Source organism: Bufo gargarizans, chromosome 1 (assembly GCF_014858855.1).
Source record: "Bufo gargarizans isolate SCDJY-AF-19 chromosome 1, ASM1485885v1, whole genome shotgun sequence".
NCBI lineage: Eukaryota > Metazoa > Chordata > Amphibia > Anura > Bufonidae > Bufo > Bufo gargarizans.
In genome coordinates this window covers 714,138,179-714,162,118 of record NC_058080.1, presented here as the reverse complement: position 1 = coordinate 714,162,118, position 23,940 = coordinate 714,138,179, and the positions used below count along the sequence as shown (strand labels likewise).

Genomic DNA, 23,940 nt, shown 5'->3' with positions numbered 1-23,940 from the left:
ACTTTCCTGGTACATGGCTTTACGTTTTCACCATTCAGACCCCTTGTCAAGAACATCTATTATTCTGCAGACAGGTGGTGCCGTTCACTGGGCCGTTCCAAGGCGCCGTTCACTGGGGCATGCTGCATGACAGCCTGGCACCACATAGTCGCAGCTTTGCTTTTTGGCTTTGACAGGTCCGGTGTCCCTTGGACAGTCTAGCATGGAGGCCCCAGCTAGGATCCATCACATGCTTTGATCAGGACGCTGGGCTCCGTTTCTATACCAGTATCTGATTCTATCTAATGGGATTTGTATCCAGTCATCCTGTAAACCCTCATTTCCCATAACTAATTGTTATTGGTGTTTTTTTTTTATTTCTGCCAGGAAATGCCTTATTATCGATCTCAGTTCAAGAAATGCGCTGTGGTCGGGAATGGAGGAATACTGAAGAACAGCAAATGCGGAAAAGAAATCGACAATGCAGACTTCGTCTTTAGGTATATCCTAACTCACCGCAAGTACATTGGTCACTGTACTGTCGAGTATAATTTGGGCAGGGTCCGCAGATGTAAGGTGAACCTTCACTTTTGGACACCACCACATTACATCTCAGTGAGCTGCATTAACAATTCCTCAGGCTTCAGAGCTGCAAGGTACTGGGATTCCCTGCTGTTTTACGTTAGATTTCACTGAGTGGCATTAACAATTCAGCAGGCTTCGGAGCTGAAATTTCCCAGGATTCCCTGCTTGTTAATTGGCTGCACAAAAAGTAAATAATAACCGAAAATACCTTAGTTCTTTATCTTACCCACTTATAGACCCCCGACGATCAGTAAGTGATTTTCAAATTACTGAAATGTCATCCCTTGCTATGATTGAATTACCCTTTCAAATACCCCCTTGTGGGTCAGATGTAAACAATATTAAGGGGGTTCTCTGGGCTTTTCTGAAAATCCTGGTGCCTTAAAGGCTATGGACACATTTGGTGGCAATTTTTTAATGATTGCACTTTACTCATTTTTGGCTAAAAATTATTTTTTTTAATTGGCCATAATAAAAAATATTGAGCCGTTCTGTCACAAAGGGTTAACTGTTTTTCTAACTGTGTGACTGGTACTATCACTTTGTGAAGGGTCATAAACACTTATTTAAGCCACATTCTTATTAGTAAGATAAGAACTAGCTGTAATGAGTGTTTATAATGTCAAAGAGCAAAGATAAGGAGCCCATCTGCTCTTGGTCTGACGGAAAAGACAGAAAATCCAAAGGGTGCTACTAGAGCATCTCAGCTATGTACAGAAAAAAGGATGTCATATTGTTAATAAAGACCAATTAAAAAATTTAGCACAAAGTGAGTATAATGCAATAATTTAAAAAAGGTGTACATAGCGATTAAGATCCCGTGAAGGAAGGATATTTTACGCTATGCAGCTGAACAAGAAGACTCGGGAGGGCATCCAGTCGGAACTGAGGAGCCAACAGCCAATCTGAGTGCAGCAGCGAAGGTGGCATAGGGGACGTGATGGTGGCGGTACAGAGATTATGATCTTTCTTCCACAGGGTCTGAAGAGTCTGGGAGTTTCAGAAAAGCCCAGAGGACTAAGTTAATTACTTCCTATAGCATTACTGTACAGATTAGGTTTGACTGTGGAATGTTACCCTTTAGGTACCACCCCACTTAGAACCGTATTTTTACTAATTATCTGATAATATATTCCAGTTGATCAGAGAATTAGGGTATTAGAAGTACAACGGGCGCCTCCCCCCCCAAGGTCCTTAATAGATGTAATAACGTGCGTCCCAGGAGTAGGAATGCCGAGTGGTGTAGTGCGGCCTAAATGTCTTTTTATGCGTGTCACAGTGCTGCTACCTGGACACTGCTGGATCCCAGGCTTTAGCTCTGAAGCAATAAATAAGGGGAATAATTGAGGGATTCGAAAGAATGACTTGAGTCCAGACCTTGAGATGAAGTTCAATGGCAGCTTTACTTGAACAAACATTTCTCCAAACAGTTTTCAGGCTTTGTCTTGGTTCCAGCAGGCTTTAGCATGAACTGGCAGGCAAAGTCTGACAATGCAGGAATATGCGTTTCCTGGTGTCTCGATACCTAGGGTCTGGCAACCTACCGGTCAGCCGGCGCTGATCTTCTCGTGGACCAGGTTGTTAAAAGTAGAAGGTGTAGGATGGTCTCTTGGTGCAGAAGTCCCTTTCTCAGCCTTGGGCTGCTGTACCAGTCGCTCTAGCTGCTTCTTTATCCTCTCCATATTCTCAGCTAGGAGGGAGACTTGAGCAGTCAGAGCTGCTACTGCATCTGGGACGGGTGCCTGAGCCCCATGCTCAGCTGTCTGGCCGCAGGCAGACAGCAAGCTCCTTAAAATCCAAGAAAGGGGTATCTGGGTGCTGAGCTGACAGCATCTTCAGCTGACGTTTGAGGGATTCGTCGAGGACACCATTTAATAAACTGCTCCCTGAGGGTTTGACCTTTTCCCTCAGCTTCACGGGGATTTATGTGGATAACTGCCTGCAGAGCTTCTTGCAGGGACAGGGCAAAATCTCTCAAAGCCTCCTTTGACTGCTGTCGCATCCCAAAGAAGCGCTTCGTAAGCTGGGAGGCGATCCTAGTTTCAATGGTGGTCCTGAGTCGGTCTAGGATCTGCTCAGCGGTTTTTCGCTCTGGCCGAGGCAGGACATAACCTCCTGGAGCGCAGCTCCCTATAACTGGCCAATCAGGATTTCCACTCTCTGGTCCTTAGATACTGGATATAGCTTCAACGTAGCCAACATTTTATCACGGAATTCCCTGAGTGAATGGGGTTCTTCTGAATAACGTGGGAGCCAAGGTGCCCCAAAGAAGTATGGCATAGTAAGAGGCATGATGCATGTGGCTGCAGCTGCTGATGATGGATCACTGCGGTCCAAGTGGGTGCTATCTTCGCTGTCAGACATGACTTTTGATACCCTGTACCAGACTAGATGGGTCAGTGTAAGATAAAATGTGATTTAAGTGCACGTTGCTATAGGTAACAGCAGCAGAATTGGTGCGTGGCTCCTTTAAGAGTAGCTGCAGCTGCTCAATTTTGGGGAGTATGATGGTCTGGCAGGTAGATTATAGCCCCTAACAGTCTCAGGCCTCTGGACATTGCTTCTCAGGATCCAGGGAAGAAAGAACTGTATTTTACCTTTTCCAAAATGGCCACCACTTCCACTTCCTGTAGGCGGTACAGTTGGTTTCTCTGTCCTCCTGGGAACTTGTACTGAGCACTTTAGTTCCTTCTGCTATAAGAATGGTTCCTCTGTGGAGGTGGGCTGTTTGGTTCCCTCCCCGCTGCTTGGTGGATGTCTTCCTCTCAACACAGGATGCCCAAATCTAAGATGGCCGATTAACCTTTTTTTGCCATAGTGCTGCAACTGATGCAGATTCACACTCTCCAGCCGTCAGTAGATGCTAGAAAGTCTCTTGTAGGGGGGTTTTACAGCTAGAGCGTGCCTTCAAAGTGCAAAAGTAGATCCTGTTCTTGACACCAAAATTGCCCCCAGGGCCCTTAATAGATGTAATGACGCGCGTCCCAGATGCAGGAATGGCCTAGTGCAGTGCGGCCTAAATGTCTCTTTATGCGTGTCACGGTGCTCCGACCTGGACACTGCTGGACCCCAGGATTTGGCTCCGAAGCAATAAAAAGGGGGAATCAGGCATGGGATTCTCCAGATCCAGTTGTTAAAATTACAGCCGGATCGGAGAACCGTGTTGCTGGCTGAATCCCGATCCGGAGCCCGGCAGCGGCGGCAGCAGGTCAGGTGGAGATGAGCGATACAGATTAATGTTGCAGAAGAGCGAGGGAGAGGCATATCCCTTTCCAGCTCCTCTGATAGGCTGCAGGCACTAGGCTGCAAGCTATCAGAGGCTGCCGCAGGCGCCTCAGCTGAGATTTGTACTGCGCGGGACACAGGCCGGAAGAGGGACACTATGGGGGCATGGTGGGGAACACTATGGGGGCATTGCTGGCATATGATGGGGTACAATATGGGGGCATTACTGGCACATGATGGGGGACACTATGGGGGGCATTACTGGAACATGATGAGGGGGGGCATCAACTGAGAGAATTACTGGCACATGATGGGGGACACTATGGGGGCATTACTGACACATGATGGGGAACACTATGGGGGAATTACTGGCACATGATGGGGGACAATATGGGGGAATTACTGGCACATGATGGGGACACTATGGAGGGCTTTACTGGCACATGATGAGGGATACTATAGGAGCATTACTGGCACACAATGGGGACACTATGGGGGCATTACTGGCACATGATAGGGCATTACCAGCATCTACTGGCACATCATGGGGGACACAATGAAGCATCTACTGGCACATCATGGGGGGCACTATGTGGGCATCTACTGGCACATCATAAGGAAAACTATGAGGGCATCTAATGGGTGCATTACTGGCCCATCATGGAAGACACTATGGGGCATCTACTGGCACATCATGGGGGATTATGGGGGCATTTATTTTGGCACATCAGTGGGGGCACTATGGGACTATGGGGCATCTTATACTGGCATATTATGGGGGCACTATGGTGTTGGAGGGGGGAAGGGGCATATTATATAGGCACATTATTAGGGCACTATGAAGGGACATTTATACTGCTGCATTATGGGGGACACTATGGGGGAATCTTATTCTGGCACATTATGGGGGCACTATGGAGTTGGGGGGGAGAACACTATGGGGGGCATATTATATGGGCACATTATGGGGGCACTATGGCGAAGTGGAAGGAGCGCTATGGGGGAATTTTATACTGGCACATTATGGGGGACACATTGGGGAAGGGGAGAGTACCACTTGGAACCGAACCCGAGTTCGGGAAATGTTTTGTTACAGTATAAATTTATTTATGGAGCCAATACATTCTAATACTGTACGGAGCTCCTGCTCCGTACAGTATTCGAACAAAGTTTTATGGGAATCGACTTCGGATGTATCATCCAAAGTCGATTCGCTCATCCCTAGACATAATGTTTACACTATTAGTGTCAGCGGCACTATTTGCTGGGTGCAGTTATTTTAGGGCAGTGTGTGCCAATAATTATTGAAGGGGCACTATCTTTGTGGTGCTAGTGTTATCATGAGGATTATCTGTTTCTGTAGTATTGTATTGGGAGCACAGCGGGCACAGTATTGGGGGCACTATCTGTGTGGTACTAGTATTATCAGGTGGATTATCTGTTTCTGTATTATAGTATTTGGGAGCACAGCGGGCACAGTATTGGAGGTGGCAGGATGAGTTGTTCAGAAGGTATTAAGAGGATGGAAAAGTAGGAGCCTTAGATGTCTTTTTCTCAAGCTGCAGAGACAAGAGATGGGGGTCTGGTCTGAAAGAAGAAGATAAGGAAACAGAACATCTACATCACAGGTGACGTCACTGGATGTAAGAGGTATGTGGTGCTGTATTCTGGATAGCACTGAATATATTGTGTATGCAAATATGTCTTTAGTGTTAGGTACTGTTACTGACATACCAAGGCATACGGCCGTCCCGGCGACAGTGAGTGGCAGGAGATCTGTGAGACTGGCAACACGTGGTTTGATCTGACAGGTTTTCCTTGTGGATCAATAGGCGTCTGTGTTGTTTCTGGTAATGGCCACACCTCTTCCCTCCAGGTGTTGCTAAATGTGGTCATTTAACCTTCCTTTTTTATAGTTGCTTCTCCCACAATGCTGTGCGGTTTATAGCGTCTGTGCCTGTGGATAGTTTGTGGTTGGATCTCGGCTGAGTTCCTGGTGCTTCCGTAGCATCTTTGAAGTTAAGTCTTTCCTTTCCCTTTTGTATTTTGTTTGGGTTATGTGTGTTCCTTTTCCTTATTGTTTGTATTAGGCCTGTAGAAGACTCCTGATCATCCTTCCTTTTGAAGGAACAGGTAGTCTTGTCCCTGCCATTAGTACTAGGGTCCTATAGGGCTAGATAGGACTCTAGGTATTCCTGCGTATGAACTCACCTACCTTTGGGGTCTGTTCATACTGGTAGTCAGTCAGGGCTTTGGTTAGGGTTTTCACTAGGAGGTGTCCATCTTCCTTCCCTAGTTCTCAGGCCTGATTCCCTGTTCCCTCCTATGCTCGGTGTGGTGTTTCCTTTCCACACCGAAGCGTGACATTATAAACTGCCAAAACCATAATTTTTTGTTTGTATGTGTGCAGCCATGGATCCTGTTGCTGCACTGGCAGGTCAGCTGCACGGGCTGTGTTTGGAGGTAGCTGACCTCTGCACGACCGTCTTGCAGATGCACACGGCCGCTGTTTTGGTCCGCATCCTAGCCGCCGTTTTGGCGGCTCGGATGCGGACCCATTCACTTTAATGGGGCCGCAAAAGATGAGGACAGCATTCCGTGTGCTGTCCGCATCCGTTGCTCCGTGCCGTGGCCCCGCTAAAAAATATAACATGTCCTATTCTTGTACGCGCTTTGCGGACAAGAATAGGCATTTATATTAAAGGCTGCCCGTGCCGTTTCGCAAATTGCGGAACGCGCACGGACGCCATCCGTGTTTTGCAGATCCGCAATTTGCGGACCGCAAAACACACCACGGTCGTGTGCATGAGGCCTTACTTGAACAATTATTTCTCCAGTTTTCAGGCTTTGTCTTGGTTCCAGCAAACTCTCTGCTTTACTGACAAGCTAGCTTAGTAATTTGGATTACTTCTTTAGGGTCCATTCACACGTCCGTTGTTTCTTTCCGGATCCGTTCCGTTTTTTGCGGAATGGTTGCGTACCCATTCATTTTCAATGGGTCCTGAAAAAATTCGGACAGCACAATGTGTGCTGTCCGTTTCCGTTGTTCCGTTACGCATGTCCGAAAAAATATAAAACTTGTCCTATTATTATCCGCAAAATCGGATCCTTGTACAATACAAAGTCAATGGATCCGCAAAAAACGGATGACATACGGAGGACATACGGAAACATTTTTAGGAACGGATCCGCAAAAAACGGACCGAAATTCGGGATATAGAAAAATACTGACGTGTGAATGGACCCTAATGCTCACGTTTTAGTCGGACTTATCTTCCCCACTTCCTTCTGGTAGCCAGCAAGACTGGCCCACTTCTGCCCAAAGGGGGAAAAATGGGATGGTAAGTTCTATTCTCTCTAAGGATAGTTCGCTGCCACCTGCTGGTGAACCAGGCACACAACATGTAAAGGATAATAAATGGCCAGTTTAGTTACAATAATATATTCTTCCTGCATGTGCGCTAGTGCCGTCACTGTTCTCTGGCGCACGCGGGCTTGTCACTTTGTAACGCTGACTTTGATCTTTAATTGCGAAGTTTCAAGGTGAAGATTCGCCCTCCGTGTATACCGCTGTGGTTTAAATTACCAGATGCGTTTCAAAATCGCACGGGTTTCTTCCTCAGTGGTTGAAAATATAATGGCATTATAGGGAAGGGTAACAAGAGAACTGAAATACAGCCACGTACGTACCAACTATCACTGAATGCAGCGACAGGTCTGGTAAGCAGTTAACAACATCCTCTGCTCGATCATTTCGCAAAATAACTGCACTATTTGCTGAATGTGTCGGGTGGTAGTGACGAAGCCACCTGACAATGATTGCGCATTTTATATGAAGCAACAAGGAGCAAATATCACATACTGTTAAACTACTGCGCTGAAAAATAGTGCCGCCGACCCAAACAGGGACGATACTACCAGTTTATCACTGCATACTATGTTTGATACTATTTCAAAGAGTGGCAACTTTAAACTAATTACTGTAAGAATATTACAACAAGAAAGTGTTAATAACTTATACTGCTGTGGAACGTAATGATTTTTTGAGTAGTGCGAGAGCGCCGCACTATATGTCTATAGAGGGACCGTGACTATACATTATTTTTTATTTATTTTTTATTATTTTTTTGTTTATTTTATTTTAATTGGTTATTGTGTTTATGCAAAGAATGTGGTATTTTATATGTATTTTATTAGGTATTAATAAATGCGGATATATTATTGTACCTAAACCGGCCATTTATTATCAGTTTTATTGAGTAGCTAGGTGGTATAGCAGGCCGAGTTGTATTCCAGTGAGCTCCCCTTTTCTTCTGATATTGTTACATTACGTGTAATAAACAGTTACATAACAAGATTATTAATGCACATTGTGGAGGACACAGAAGCCATTGTCCTCTGTCTCGTTAATGCATTCTTGGTTAAAGTGGTTCTCCTCTTCGGACAATCCCTAGTTGTGAGAAAATTAATTTGACAATACAGTGATCAGGAAGAATCTCCCTGCTGAGACCTCCAGCAATCATCTGCAATCTGTGAAGAAACCTGGCAGGAAGTGTTCAGTTACCCCACAGCACCACCCCTGGGGAGATTAAGCATTACACGGTGTCTCTGTAAAGAATAAATCAAGGCAACTGGACGTACTGTAGATTTCTTGAAAACGTTTCACTCGTTCTTCCAACGAGCTTTCTCAATTCTGAGTGACTGTACAAAAATTCTGGGAATAAATATGTAACTGAATCCACATCTGGTAATTATACCCAGCATTGGGTCAAAGGTGTTGATTCCATTATCCTAATTGGAGTCAGTAGGTGATAAAGACTTCCCAGAAAAAGGTGTCAAGACAGCATTGTATGTGGCAGATAATAGATGTCTAATCCCCCCACCTCTATTCAAGCTTGGCTTCTCCATTTGTACGTAGATGGCCTCCTTCACGCCTCGTTTGTACCAATTGGCCTCCTTATCCAAAACACATACTTGACTGTCTTCAAAGGTGTGACCTGTTCCTTTTAGATGTAAGTACATGGATGAATCTTGACCAGAGGTTTTGGCTCTTCTATGCTGAGCCATACGCTGATGTATCCAATTAGGATAATGGAATCAACACCTTTGACCCAATGCTGGGTATAATTACCGGGTGTTGATTCAGTTACATATTTATTCCCAGAATTTTTGTACGGTCACTTAGAATTGAGAAAGCTCGTTGGAAGTTGCCTTGATTTATTCTTTACAGATATACCATGACCTGGAAAAATGAGAACCTTCACAGACATTACACAGTGTCCATTCAAATCAGTGGATTGTCTGTGTAATGCAGGACAGGGCAGGACCTCCAGAGAGAGAGAGTGAGAGAGAGATGCTCTGTAGCTGCTCCCAAATCTGGCCGAGAGATAAGGATCATGAACAGAGAACCCCCCCCCCCCCCTCCCTCTTTTAACTAAGAATTCCCTAATAGGGTGTATGAAGATGAATTTTCTAAACTGGAGAACCCCGAGATTCCAACATTGATGACCCCAGGTTAGGTCATCAATATCAGATCGTCGAGGGTCCTGGATGTCGGATCAGCAATCTGAGGAAGACGCCTTGCCCCAGTGAGCACAGAGACCTCCTCTCAGTTCTTGCAAAGCACAGCGCCGTCCGTTGTATAGAGGCTCTGCTTGGTATCGCAGCTCAGGCCCATTCACTTGAATAGAACTGAGCTGCACCTAGGCCATGTGACCGATGAATGTGATGTCACTTGTGTGGGAAGAGGCTGAGATGCTCACTGCAGTGCCACGGCCTCTTCAAACATCTGAAGTTGGACCCCCACCAATCAGATACTGATGACTTATCCTGAGATTAGCCTATGAGTAGGAAAATATCAGAAAACTTTAATGTAGAATAGTGAGTCCCCTGTTTGGACAATCCTTGCTACCAGCAAAAGCATAGAGAGTAGCACATTACATGGACGGCTTGTCATATAAATGGGTATTGGTAGCAGACTTGGGCATTGTTGGAGGAGAAAGGATGACTCACAGGCCACCGATTATAAAAACTGCTCATCATTAGTCTTTATCAAATAAAGTGCCCCCAAGGTTGTCCGGACTTTTTAATATTGATGACCTATCCTCAGGCTAGGTCATCAATATCAGATCGGCGGGGGCCGATCAGCTGTACGGGGAGACAGTGCACGGAGTGCGCATGTACCATCTACCGTCTCTCTTCCTGCCCTGTCCCATAGACATAAAGAAGGGAGACGGCACATCTCCTCATACAGCTGATCGGCGGTGGTGTCGGACCCCCGCCGATCTGATATTGATGACCTATCCTGGGGATAGGTCATCAATATTAAAAAGCCCGGACAACCCCTTTAAGTGCGATCTCTTTAGCAGCTGTGTGGATCCTGAGGATAGGTCATCAATATTAAAAAGCCCGGACAACCCCTTTAAGTGCAATCTCTTTAGCAGCTGTGTGGACTGTTCTGTGCAGAAGCACTGAATGAAGCACCTCCCTCTCATTCAGAGCAGGAAATCCAAGCATTAGGGCTCATGCACACGAACGTATTTTCTTTTCATGTCCGTTCCGTTTTTTTTTTTTTTTTCATTCATTCATTTCAATGGGTCCGCAAAAAAAAAAAAACGGGAGTTACTCTGTGTGCGTTCCGTTTCTGTATGTCCGTTACGCAAAAAAATAGAACATGTCCTTTTATTGTCAGCTTTATGGACAAGGATAGGACTGTTCTATTAGGGGCCAGCTGTTCCGTTCTGCAAAATACATAAAGCACATGGATATAATCCGTATTTTTTGCGGATCCGTTTTATGCAGAACGCAAAATACATACGGTCGTGTGCATGAGCCCTTCTCTGAAGTACCAATCAAGAGTTCCATGTACTCATTAGGCAGTACCTCTAATTATCTTACAGCTTTAAAAGGGTTTTCCCGAGATTTTATTACTGGTCACCTATCCTCTGGATAGGTCATCAGTATCTGATTGGTGGGGATCCGACACCCGGGACCCCTGTTCTGGTCCATTCTGTCTTATCACAGGACCAAAGATTTTGTCAAAGCAGCAGCTTTCTCCAATGCTATCTGCTGCATTGTTTTTCATCCTGACCTTGGTTTGAATGCACTGAGCACCGCCTGCCGCCGCCGTCGCCGCTTTTGCTAATTTATCAGCAGTCAGTAGCCGCACAGCCAAGGCCACCGCAAGGACAATGCCGGGCTTTCTGTCAGGATGGGTATTTCTAGAATGTGCGGATTTATAAAGGAAGGAATGCGTTAAATGCGTTTTGTCCTCATGGTATTGAATTGCCTTCTGCTGAACAGAGAGGTCCGCTAGCAACCTCTCTGGCGCCATCTGTTGCCCGGTACCAACGACATCCTCTGCAGTCACCTGAATTAAAAGGGACGAAATGTAAAAATAGACATTTTTGACTGATGTGCTGAAGGTGACAGCAATGTTAACCTTTTCATGACTGGACTATTTTTTCCCTTAATATTTAGTATTTTTTCATTTTTAATATATATATATATTTTTTACACTTTTCATTTTGTTGTACAGTATGTGTTGGGGAAGGGGCATCATAATTTTTCATTTTCTCCTCTTGGTGGTGCTACCACAATATGAGGAATACAGTCATGTATAATGAGAGAGTTGTCGCAGTCTGAAATGATCTGGGTGCAGCTGGACTGAGCAGCTGGAGCAATGGCGTTCCCATTCCCTGCGGTCATATGAGCAGCGAGCACTGGAGGTGCCAATACCGATCACTTTGTAACACTTTATATAATGAAGAAGAATGCACCGAGCCACCCAGAGCAGGCAAATCTCTGCAAAATGTATATAGTCAGCTCCCTCTAGTGGCGATTGGAGGCAGCTAAGATGTTATTAAATTCCAAGACCGCGTGAGAGTGTTGTCTATTTGGGGCACTCTAATGGTGGAATTATTTATTGGGAGCACTGTGCCGGTAGTATTGTTTATTAGGACATTCTGCAGGTAGTACTTTCTTTCTCACTCTCTGGTAGTACTGTTTATTGGGGGCACTCTACTGGTAGTGTTGTTTATTGGCAGCACTCTGCTGGTAGTATTGTTTATTGGGCACTCTGCAGGTAGTATTGCCTTTTGGGGCACACTGCAGGTAGTATTGTTTATTTGGGCACTCTGCAGATAGTATTGTTTATTTGGGCACTCTGCAGATAGTATTGTTTATTGGGGCACTCTGCAGGTAGTATTGTTTATTGGCGGCACTCTGCAGGTAGTATTGTTTATTGGGGTACTCTACAGGTAGTATTGTTTATTGGGGGCACTCTGCAGGTAGTATTGTTTATTGGGGCACTCTGCAGGTAGTATTGTTTATTAGGGCACTCTGCAGGTAGTATTGTTTATTAGGGCGCTCTGCAGATAGTATTGTTTATTTGGGCACTCTGCAGATAGTATTGTTTATTGGGGCACTCTGCAGGTAGTATTGTTTATTGGCGGCACTCTGCAGGTAGTATTGTTTATTGGGGGCACTCTGCAGGTAGTATGGTTTATTGGGGGCACTCTGCAGGTAGTATTGTTTATTGGGGGCATTCTGCAGGTAGTATGGTTTATTGGGGGCACTCTGCAGGTAGTATTGTTTATTAGGGCACTGCTGGTAGAATTGTTTATTGGCGGCACTCTGCAGGTAGTATTGTTTATTGGGGGCACTCTGCAGGTAGTATGGTTTATTGGGGGCACTCTGCAGGTAGTATTGTTTATTGGGGGCATTCTGCAGGTAGTATTGTTTATTAGGGCACTGCTGGTAGAATTGTTTATTGGCAACACTCTGCTGGTTGGCTACTCTAACCCCAGTTATCTAGAGTCTAGTGACCAGTAATTGAGGAGGCCCCCTGTACTTTATTATATACTGACCCCCCATTGTTTGACCATTGTACTTTGTCTCTGTTTTTCAGATGCAATCTTCCTCCCATATCTAATAAATACATGGCGGATGTTGGTATGAAGACAGACGTGGTGACAATCAATCCAAGTATTATAACAGAGAGGTCAGTCACGTGATCGGGGCGAGGTGTGGAGCTTTCAGAAAAAGGGGCGCTGACCAGTGCAGTGAATATGCCAAATACAAACCAACATCAGCCCAAAGAGGCTTCACTGTCTCCTCCTTGCCTATGGTCGTCAGAGTCACATCGATATTATATTATGTCAAGAGTGGGCAACAGTCTTGAATTTTCAAAGAAAGTCCTGGTAAATTCAGCTGGTCCCAACCCTAAAAGGGGATGTGCTTATGTAAACCACGCCCATATGTGGACATTTCTGGGTATGTTTGAGAGGTGCTTGGGGGCGGGTCTTAAATGTCCTGAATTTACCAACAAAAATGTTGTTTGAGTTTGTTTTATCCCTTTCTGCCTACATAGTAACCTAGAGAGAACCCTCTTTTGTCACCCTTTTGTATTTTCTGGGTGCCTTGTACCTTCTCTTATGTCCTATGCGAGGGTGTGGGGTGACTACCTCCTCCGGTGCCTGCCCAGATTAAATCCCTAGTTTTATTCCCCACAAATGTAGATTTAAAGTGTGAATTATAAAAAAAAGCTACCCACAATTTCCTAATATAATTTGTTTCAATTTGTCAAGATCTCTGCTTACCGTCAATGAACAGAAACACTCTTGCACACGTTCACAGTATGAAACCTCACAGTCCTGCACGTACAGCAAACGGGTTGTTACAATGTATCAGTAGGTTAAGGTCTTCTGTCCAAGTTGTTTTCAGCCTAATTATTCCCCTTTTCAGTTGCACAGCTAGATGTATTTCTCTCAGAAGCAGGTGTCTTCCTTCTGTGGAATCTGAAGCACTGTACTGCTGTGACATCCTTTCCTTTACTTCTCACTATGTTTTTTTTTTAAGCTCTGGAGCTCACAGAACAGATAAGGAGGGGGTAATCACACTTACAGGAAGGCAGGACTCTCCTGTGAATTCAGGAGCAGTTTAGAAGCAGTTCTTTTATCAGTTTCAGGATCTGAGCTAGCTCTGACACGCCCCTACTTCCTTTCAGCCATCTTCAGAGTCTCTATTACTAGGGATAGATCTTGCCTGACAGGCAGTGGACTGCAAATTAGGTGGAAGTGAGCCCCCTAGTGGCCGTGACTTTACAGTTTTTTTTTTTCAGGTGGTTGCAGGCAGATTTTTTAAATGAAGTGATTTAGAAATTTGATACTTACACCATTCTGAAGTGTGAAACTGTGTGAAAGTATGGTGACTCTTTAAGATATTATTTAGTATTATTTAGTGGAGACATTCTTCCTAATCTGCTACATAGATACATTAGTTTGGAGTCCAGGACAAGAGTGAAATTTATTCTGCTGCGGTAAGTGCCTAAACTGATACATTGCAACAAGCCCATCAGCTGTGACTAGGTCAGACTGGGTTTGCACCCTCCAAATATAATCATTCTATACAACCCCATGATCATGTATGTTCTTCATCGATAGATTCCAGAAGTTGGAGAAATGGCGGAAACCTTTCTACGACGTGTTACAGGGTTATGAAAACGCTTCCATCCTCCTCCCGGCCTTCTACAACACCCGAAACACCGACGTCTCCATCCGGGTAAAGTACGTCCTCGACGATTTCGCGTCCCAGCAATCCGTGTATTATTTCCACCCTCAGTATCTCATCAACGTCTCCCGGTTTTGGCTTCTCCAAGGCGTGAGGGCCAAACGCATCAGCAGCGGCTTGATCCTAGTGACAGCCGCCCTGGAACTGTGCGATGAGGTCCACCTCTACGGCTTTTGGGGCTTCCCCATGAACCCGTCAGGGATCTTCATTACTCATCATTACTATGACAATGTCAAACCTCGACCAGGCTTCCACGCTATGCCTTCGGAAATCTTTAACTTTATCCACTTGCATAGTAAGGGTATCCTTCGTGTCCATACCGGTACCTGCTTCTAAGAAGTTTCGTCCATGCATACCACGTGCGTGTTGGATGCTTCAACTGAAATTATGCAATAATGCTTCGAGCAGACTACATAGGACGATGCCTCCAAAGCAGCTGGTGATTGCCAGAGCCACTTCGAGAAATTAGATATCGTCAAAGGGGGAGCAGGGGTTAAGCCAAAAATATTTGAAAAAATTGAATTTTCATCAACACTGGTTTGACAGCTACAATTCCGCAAAGCACACTAGAAGAATTAGCACACGCAGTGCATCTACCAGCATCGACCACTAACCCACCATCCACTCCAGAGACTGCAGGAGGATAGGAACAGTTGGTGTCCTCGTTGGGACCATAGCATTCCTGTTTTTTTACAGCTTTTTAGGTGTCAATTGGTCACGGAAAGGTTATGGTGGGGTAGAAGCCAGTGAAGCACAAGCAGGAGATGTTCTAGGGTCAAGCTGGTCCATTCTTGCCTTCACCATGAAAGTTATTGCTTATCCAAGTAGGCGCTTATTAGGCACTAATTGGGCACATTGGCGCACAGGTAGACAGGAACTACAAGCGGAAAATAAAGAGAAAATGAAAATGCAATGTATCTTAATGAAGCCAGACCCTGGTGTGGTACCAGAGGATCTGTCACATTCTCCAAAAACTCCACCGCCGTCCAATTCTGAGCAGTCTGTGCTTTAATTTTTGGCGCCAGACTGAGCATGCGCTGTTAAGCGGATGGTCCCTGTCGCTCAAGCAGGAGTGAAGCTGAGCGCTCTGACTCCAACCAGCACGGACAGTGTCACACCGGGCCTTGGAGCCTGTGGGCTGCTGCAAAAACAGAGCATGATCTTGGGAGATACAGTCCAGGGTCAGTGGTCCACCAAAGTACCAGAGGATCTTCCGGTGGGCCCAGTCTATGAAGCCATAATGGGCCCCAAAGGTCCAAGAGAAAAATTTATTTTGGAGCCAATCACTGGCCACTAGGGTCTAGGTCTTAGGTTGTTAATTAAATAGACTTTATTCATGATATAGTGGTTTGGGCCCTGAGAGTAATTTCGTCTGGTGGGCCCAAGGAGCCCCAATCTGATGCCGGGTGTAACTTATGAGACCAAGTCGCTCCGAGCAGTGACAGAACACTCAGGTTTACTTCGCCTTGAGCAACGGGGGGTGGTGACGAACCACTTGACAGCACAAAACATTGGTGCTGAATGCTCAGAAAACGAGTGGGGGTGTGGTAGAAGAAAAACATAGCCCAATAATCAGTGGAGCAACAGCTATAACGCTGGGTTCAGACCTGAGCGTACTGAACGTAAGCTCTGTATGCGCGATTGTACGGGCGTTTGCAATCGCGCATACAGAGACAAGCGAACGCCCATTGTCGCGCGTTCCTGCTGAAGTCTATGTACGAGAACGCGCGACAAGATGCCCCAAAGAAGCTCCTGTACTTCTTGGGGCGTCGGGCGTTTTACAGCCCGATCGTACCATAGGGAATCATTGGTTCTTGCCTGTTGAGCGTTTTACAGCGCGTAGGAACGCGCTGTAAAACGCTCAGGTCTGAACCCAGCCTAAATGGATCCTAAGAGCTGGAGAGTTTCTTTTAAAAATCATTTTGTATTAGGGAATTGCATTATTTGCGATTCTCCATTGTAATGAGAGGCATGTGAAGGCGATCCTGGTGTAAGATGATGGGGTGGAGTTTCTCCGCACTTTACTGTAGGACCTCCTCTCGCTCGTAAAGGAAATTGCTCCAGTTGTATCATTTATCTGACAATTGCTTAGAAGGCAATTCCTTAATATCACTTTTACAATGGCTCCAAACCAGAGCTTCCCCTTAAAGGGTTCTTCTCAGGATAGGCCGTAAGTGTCTTGGACCTGCACCTATCTCCAAAACAGGGGTCCCCATTGACCTGTTCTGCCCGGTGACGGGTCTCCAGTGAGGCATATTTAGGCTATGTCCACGGATTTCAGTGCGGATTTCACACCAAAAGCCGTTCGGCACCTACGCTGAAATGCCTCCCATTCTTTTCAGTGGGCAGCGGACTATTTACGTGTGGTTTTCCACACGTCTTTCCACGTGTTTTTTCTTGTCGTGGTTTCCGCACGGACACCAAGTGAAACTAAGGCGGGAGTCTGTTTGTGGTTTGGCCCCATTCAGGGGGCTAAACAACAAGTGAGTATTTAGCATTGAAAAAAAAAATATGCTACAGAAACTGCGATGGTTTCTGCTGTGGAATACATGGTGGACTATGAAATTATCAAAGTCCACCATGTGAAAACGGTCTAACACCCCCTCCCCCTTCCCGTCACTAGTACTCAGAGGCGGCCAATCCCAGCACAGCTTTCATTTCTAAAGAGCAGTATGTAAAATGAAAGCTGCACTGTGATTGGTTGCTAGGGGCAACAAAGACACCTTTTTATGCAGTTTCAACAGAGATAAATGGAAGGGAGTTGGGGACCTCAATTTTGGAGATGGGGGGTAGATTTGTCTAAACTGGGGTAAAAGAAAAGTGGTTTAGTTGCCCACAGCAACCAATCAGATTGATCCTTTCATTTTTCAGAGCTCCTTTGGAAAATGAAAGGTGGAATCTGATTGGTTGCTATGGGGCAACTAAGCCAGGTTTTATTTACACCAGTTTTGATGAATCTCCCCACTAGGTGCGGATCCCACAGGTGGAAGCTGCAACCATAAGACATTTGTGGCATATCCTGTGGATATGTCTATGACGCCATTTTATGCCTTTTCTGCTAGATTTAAGGTTAGCGGATTAGCCGCTGCCCCCCTTGTTTTCCCTTTGTCGTCTCGAAAACGTTTTTTTGGAAATCATTTTTCTGTCTTTTAAATGTCATAGCAGGCAATACGAACGAAGGAGTCAATGTTAATTTGGTGTTAAAACTCAGGAATGGTTCAGAGCTCATTCACGTTTACCAGAGGTGGCCACTTTACCTATTGGGATAATTTATGAAACTGTTTAAGGGAAAACTCTTTGTTCCCCATAGCAACCAATCACAGCACAGCTTCCATTTCCTACAACGCGCTTGAAAAATGAAAGCTCTGGTGATTGGTTGCTATGGACAACAAGACAGGCTTTTATTTTTTTATGCAGCTTTCTTTCAGGTTGCTGGCCTTCAGACCCTTTTGTCTTTGGCTCCCTCTGCTGGCCATTGGTGGGAAATATGAAATGTTATAATTTTTTATTATTATTTCCTGGTATGTTAAAAAAAATTAAAATGTATATATAAAAAAATTTGATACATCCCCTTTAAGAATCATGGTTGAACTGTTTATAGTAAATACGATACAGGGTGTAAAATAATTTTTCTTTTTCTACCTGGTTTTCCATTTTTTTTATTTTTCCCGACAATGAAAAAAATATAATATGCAGTCGAAAAGCATTTGTTAAAGGGGTTCTCTGGCTTTATGTAAATAAAGCTCAATCATTCTGTACTGGAGAATTGTAGTATAGTGCGATTATTATTATTTATTTTTTCAGTTTAAGATCTCTTTTTGCTGTCACTGAATGAAAAACTGCTGAAAACTTAAGAATATCTTTCACAGCTGAGGGTCTGTTACAGTTGTATCCAGTCTAGATCATACTCTAAACTAAAGACAATGATGTCCCTATTTCAAAAGGGAAACCTTGCTTTGTTGTCCCTAGAAACCCTGTTGTCCCTAGCAACCCTGTTGTCCCTAGCAACCGTTCACAGTGTGGAGCACATTAATAATTGAACGGAACAATGACATGGCTGATCAGTCACTTTATGAAGTCCGAAGGCAATGTCTAAAATTTCTCAAACTATATCGAAAATCCTGGAGAAAAGAATGTGGGCCTAAGGGTGGGGCTTATAGGGGAGTTCCATCTTTTTGACCTAGTCTACGGATAGGTCATCAGTATGAGATTAGCGAAGGTCTAACGCCTAGCACGCCACCATTCAGCTATATAGTGGATGGAGACGTATACAGAAGGCTGCATGCTGGTGTACCGCAGCTCAGCACTCATCCGTATCACCAGGCACCACCACTACACAATGGAGGGAGTCTTCGGAGCCACGCATTCCTCTAAGCTTTTACCCCTCCACCTCCTGGGGTTCAGGATTGGCTGGTATATGTGGCACATGTGGTTGCGGCTTTCCCCATGAAAATCTGTTCTGGAGGCGTGCATCCGCCAGCTGTATAGATTCATGGGCAATATCCGGTGACATATATTCTATAGGAACTATTAAAGGGGTTTTCCATTTTGCATCAACTTCCTTTAAAGGCTATGTTCACCTTTGGGGTCAATTTTTTTATGATTGCATTTTACTCATTTTTTCGTTGGTCTTTATTAAAATATATTCAGCCTTTTCATCACAAAGGGTTAACCGTTTTTTGTTTTTTTTTGCTGTGCGAATCTTACTTTCACTTTGTGCCGGTCAACTAATAAACCTTATTTCTAATAAACCTTATTTAAGCCACATTCTCATCAGTAATATAAGAACTGTAAGAGCTAATGAGTGTTTATGAGGTCAGAGATAAGCTGCCTAATGGGGAAATCTCAGGGCTGTACAGAGAAAGGGGCTCAACATTTTTAATAAAGACCAATTGAAAAAATGAATATAATTTAATCATAAAATATTGCCCTTAAAGGTGTACATAGACCTTAAAATAATAATTTATGAAGGTCTCTGTAATTTTGTAACACATTTCTGTTCCCTTTATTGCTCCTATCTCCCGTTCTGGGCTGTGGTCACATGACCATGTCCATGCAGCTCTTTCTTAGTTCCTGTGATGGCATGTCCATGGGCGGGGAAGTGATAGGGAACTGTCTATGTAACTAGCTGGGTGGGAGGAGCAATAAACTAGCTGGAAAACGTTAGGGCCGGTGCTGGGGCTTTGGCAGAGGAAGGAGAAGTGCATCATGGGTTTGGTTGGATACAACAGGATGTAGAGAAACCTAAGGGATTGGTTTACATGGTGAAAATGGGTCAGGAGAGTCCAAATTGGGAAAAGCATCTCTGTTAAAACCCATAGAAATCCTGAAAAACCTCTTTAAGGCCTCATGCACACGATTGTTGCCCCGCCGTGGCCGTATTGTATCACTTGAATGGGTCTGCAACCCAGAGCTGCGGTGCGGAACGGAGGCACGGAACCCCATTGAATCACTACGGAGTGTTACATTTTTTACGGCGCAGACGGATCACAAACCCATTCAAGTTGAATGGGTCTCGATCCGTCCCGGCCACCACACGGATGTTGCCCATGTGTTGGGGACAGCAAATTGGGGTCCCCAATGCACGGAATGGTCGCACAACGGCCGTGTGCATAAGGCCTAAGGCATATGGGGGAAGTAGAGGGAGGTCGTTTCTGGAGGACCACAGATGGTCAGAGGAAAAGGAGCAATTACCACATCAAGGACCACAGATCAAGGGGGCGGGTATGACAACCTCCCTCGGTCTCTACAAAAAGTGGGCACCCCCTTTAAATTAAGTGACTATCGATAATGGAACAGTTGAGTAAATAGTATGGGGGTCATTTACGATCAGAAATATGCCTATAATAGTTGTATTTCCGGTGCAGATTGCGGCGTAAAGGTTATCTGCACTGCAATCTGCGACTTTTCCCCGGTCACGCCAGGTCCAAAAAAGGGGGAGTGGCGTGTGGGGGAAAGGGGACAGGCCCATCTTGTTCATCATTTTCTACGCCTCTCGGAAGCTGGTTTACATTTAGAACTGGCGCTGGATGCACTGAAGTTATGTAGAGACCGGGGCCTCTTAGCTTCGGCGGATCCACCGACAGCTATAGGGGTTATTATAACTAGCGTTACTTCCTCTACCCCCAACTATGTTTTATAGAGGAAAGTGCAAAAAAACTGTACTGTTTATTACATATGAGTGTAAAACCTACAGTGCGCTCCTGTGGAAAGGATATACAAACCCTCATTGTGTCTTTTTTATGTTGTAGAACTGCTAGGCAATAGCGATATCTGCAGTGTCTGAACCCACCCCTAGTGTCAGTGTCCTGTACCCCAAGTGTCAGTGTCATTGTCCTGTACCCCAAGTGTCAGTGTCCTGTACCCCAAGTGTCAGTGTCCTGTACCCCAAGTGCCAGTGTCATTGTCCTGTACCCCTAGTGTCAGTGTCCTGTACCCCAAGTATCAGTGTGTCATTGTCCTGTACCCCAAGTGTCAGTGTCATTGTCCTGTACCCCAAGTGTCATTGTCCTGTACCCCAAGTGTCAGTGTCCTGTACCCCAAGTGCCAGTGTCATTGTCCTGTACCCCAAGTGTCATTGTCCTGTACCCCAAGTGTCATTGTCCTGTACCCCAAGTGTCAGTGTCATTGTTTTATACCCCAAGTGTCAGTGTCATTGTTTTATACCCCAAGTGTCAGTGTCATTGTCCTGTACCCCAAGTGTCAGTGTCATTGTTTTATACCCCAAGTGTCAGTGTCATTGTCCTGTACCCCAAGTGTCAATGTCCTGTACCCCAAGTGTCAGTGTCCTGTACCCCAAGTGTCAGTGTCATTGTCCTGTACCCCAAGTGTCAGTGTCCTGTACCCCAAGTGTCAGTGTCATTGTCCTGTACCCCAAGTGTCAGTGTCATTGTCCTGTACCCCAAGTGTCAGTGTCATGGTCCTGTACCCCAAGTGTCAGTGTCATTATCCTGTACCCCAAGTGTCAGTGTCATTGTCCTGTACCCCAAGTTTCAGTGTCCTGTACCCAAAGTGTCAGTGTCCTGTACCCCAAGTGTCAGTGTCATGGTCCTGTACCCCAAGTGTCAGTGTCATGGTCCTGTACCCCAAGTGTCAGTGTCATTGTCCTGTACCCCAAGTGTCAGTGTCATTGTCCTGTACCCCAAGTTTCAGTGTCCTGTACCCAAAGTGTCAGTGTCCTGTACCCCAAGTGTCAGTGTCATTGTCCTGTACCCCAAGTGTCAGTGTCATGGTCCTGTACCCCAAGTGTCAGTGTCATTATCCTGTACCCCAAGCGTCAGTGTCATTATCCTGTACCCCAAGTGTCAGTGTCATTATCCTGTACCCCAAGTGTCAGTGTCATTATCCTGTACCCCAAGCGTCAGTGTCATTATCCTGTACCCCAAGTGTCAGTGTCATTATCCTGTACCCCAAGCGTCAGTGTCATTATCCTGTACCCCAAGTGTCAGTGTCATTATCCTGTACCCCAAGTATCAAGGTGTCATTGCTTTTGCTCTGTACCCCAAGTGTCAGTGTGTTTTTGCTCTGTACCTCAAGTGTCAGTGTGTTTTTGCTCTGTACCCCAAGTGTCAGTGTGTTTTTCCTCTGTACCCCAAGTGTCAGTGTGTTTTTCCTCTGTACCCCAAGTGTCAGTGTGTTTTTCCTCTGTACCCCAAGTGTCAGTGTGTTTTTGCTCTGTACCCCAAGTGTCAGTGTGTTTTTGCTCTGTACCCCAAGTGTCAGTGTGTTTTTGCTCTGTACCCCAAGTGTCAGTGTGTTTTTCCTCTGTACCCCAAGTGTCAGTGTGTTTTGTTTCTCTGTAAAAACTAAACCCGCCAAGACAGTATATTCACAGTATGAGGGGAGTATAAACATAGAATTCACTTTGGACACCTTCCCACAAATAAAATATAACTTTTAAAAGTTATATTTTATATGTGGGAAGGTGTCCAAAGTGAATTCTTTGTTTCTCTGTACCCCAAGTGTCTGTGTGTTTTTCCTCTGTACCCCAAGTGCCAGTGTTTTCTTGTCCTGTAACCCAAGTGCCATCTTCCTCCAAAAAATGTTCTCCTGGGGAGCGAATCAACACATGACAGAATGATCAGATTATGCAGGGTTTGTTTGCAGTCTGTAACCATGGAGATGTATAAGTCTGCATTGGAGACTCTCAGAAGCAATAGAATATAGTTGCAAAAGTCTACATACCCTTTAAGGGTCCATTCACACTTCCGTAGAATGGGTTCGGATCCGTTCCGCAATGTTGCAAAACGAATCCGGACCCATTCATTCTCTACAGGGCCGGAAGAGATGCGGACAGCACACAGTGCTCTACAGGCCCTGATCTTCCGGTCCACGGCTCCCGAAAAAAATAGAACATTCCGCAATTGCGGACAAGACTAGGCAGTTCTATGCGGGTGCTAGTGTGGATCCGCAATACACTACAGACGTGTGAATGGACCCTAACGAAAGGAATAATTGTCCCCGAGCACCAGACTACTACTAAATGTTACTACATTTATTAAGAACGAAATTGTACAGTGCCTTAATGTTATGGTCCAGATCTGCCCCTTGGGGTCCATACTGTTTTTAGTTGTCACGTTTTGGAAGATCATGTCCATATAAATCATAAAGTCCCAGATTTAGAACATATACAGTAGGTGCAACAAGGGTTGTTCCAATTTTTTTCCCCAAGGTGGAGCTCAGCAGGAAAGGAGTGGGGCTTCATGGGAAAGGGTGTGGGCTAACATGTGACGTTTTGACTTAAAGGGCTTCTGTGACTCCACTAAACTCATATATATTTTTTTTGTCTCCTTAAAATCCTTATGCTGCGATTTCTCAATATATATGGCTATTACACTGTTTGGTTCAGTAGTTATGTAAAAAAAACGGACTTTTATAATATGCAAATTACCTCTCTAGCAGCAGGTAGGGCGGCTACCTGCTGCTAGCAGCCGCATCCTCCATTCATAATGATGCCCCCTCCTCATGTTGATTGACAGGGCCAGCGGACGCGCTCGTCCTCTGACTGGCCCTGTCTGCGTTTTAAATCTCGCCCCGGTCTTCAGTTGGCGCAGGCGCATTCAGTGGAGGACGCTCGCTCGGCCGCTCCATCCTCAGTGCGCCTGCGCCGGGTGTACATGTGACGTCATCGGCGCACTGAGGATGGAGCGGCCGAGCGAGCGGCCTCCACTGAGTGCGCCTGCGCCAACTGAAGACCGGGGCGAGATTTAAAACGCAGACAGGGCCAGTCAGAGGACGAGCGCGTCCGCTGGCCCTGTCAATCAACATGAGGAGGGGGCGTCATTATGAATGGAGGATGCGGCTGCTAGCAGCAGGTAGCCGCCCTACCTGCTGCTAGAGCGGTAATTTGCATATTATAAAAGTCAGTTTTTTTATATAACTACTGAACCAAACGGAGTAATAGCCCTATATATTGAGAAATCGCAGCATAAGGATTTTAAGGAGACAAAAAAAAAATATGAGTTTAGTGGAGTGACAGAAGCCCTTTAAGAATCTGTCTCAAGCTAAGCCGACCAATATCTGGAACAGAGTCAGAACAGTGTCTGTCCCGGCACCGCATGTATCCTCCAGCCTGACCCCTGT

General features: G+C 45.3%; 1 protein-coding gene across 2 annotated transcripts in view; it reads left to right on the top strand.

Moving 5' to 3' along the window:
* Positions 1-16,055, top strand: part of ST8SIA5 (ST8 alpha-N-acetyl-neuraminide alpha-2,8-sialyltransferase 5) — an 80,738-nt gene extending 64,683 nt beyond the window's left edge. For both annotated transcript variants that reach the window (XM_044292631.1, XM_044292630.1), the window contains 3 exons: positions 367-479; positions 12,698-12,790; positions 14,232-16,055. In XM_044292631.1, coding sequence (XP_044148566.1) covers positions 367-479; positions 12,698-12,790; positions 14,232-14,694 — 669 coding nt within the window. In that variant the 3' untranslated portion in view covers positions 14,695-16,055. The remainder of the gene's footprint in view (positions 1-366; positions 480-12,697; positions 12,791-14,231) is intronic.
* Positions 16,056-23,940: the final 7,885 nt, after the last annotated feature.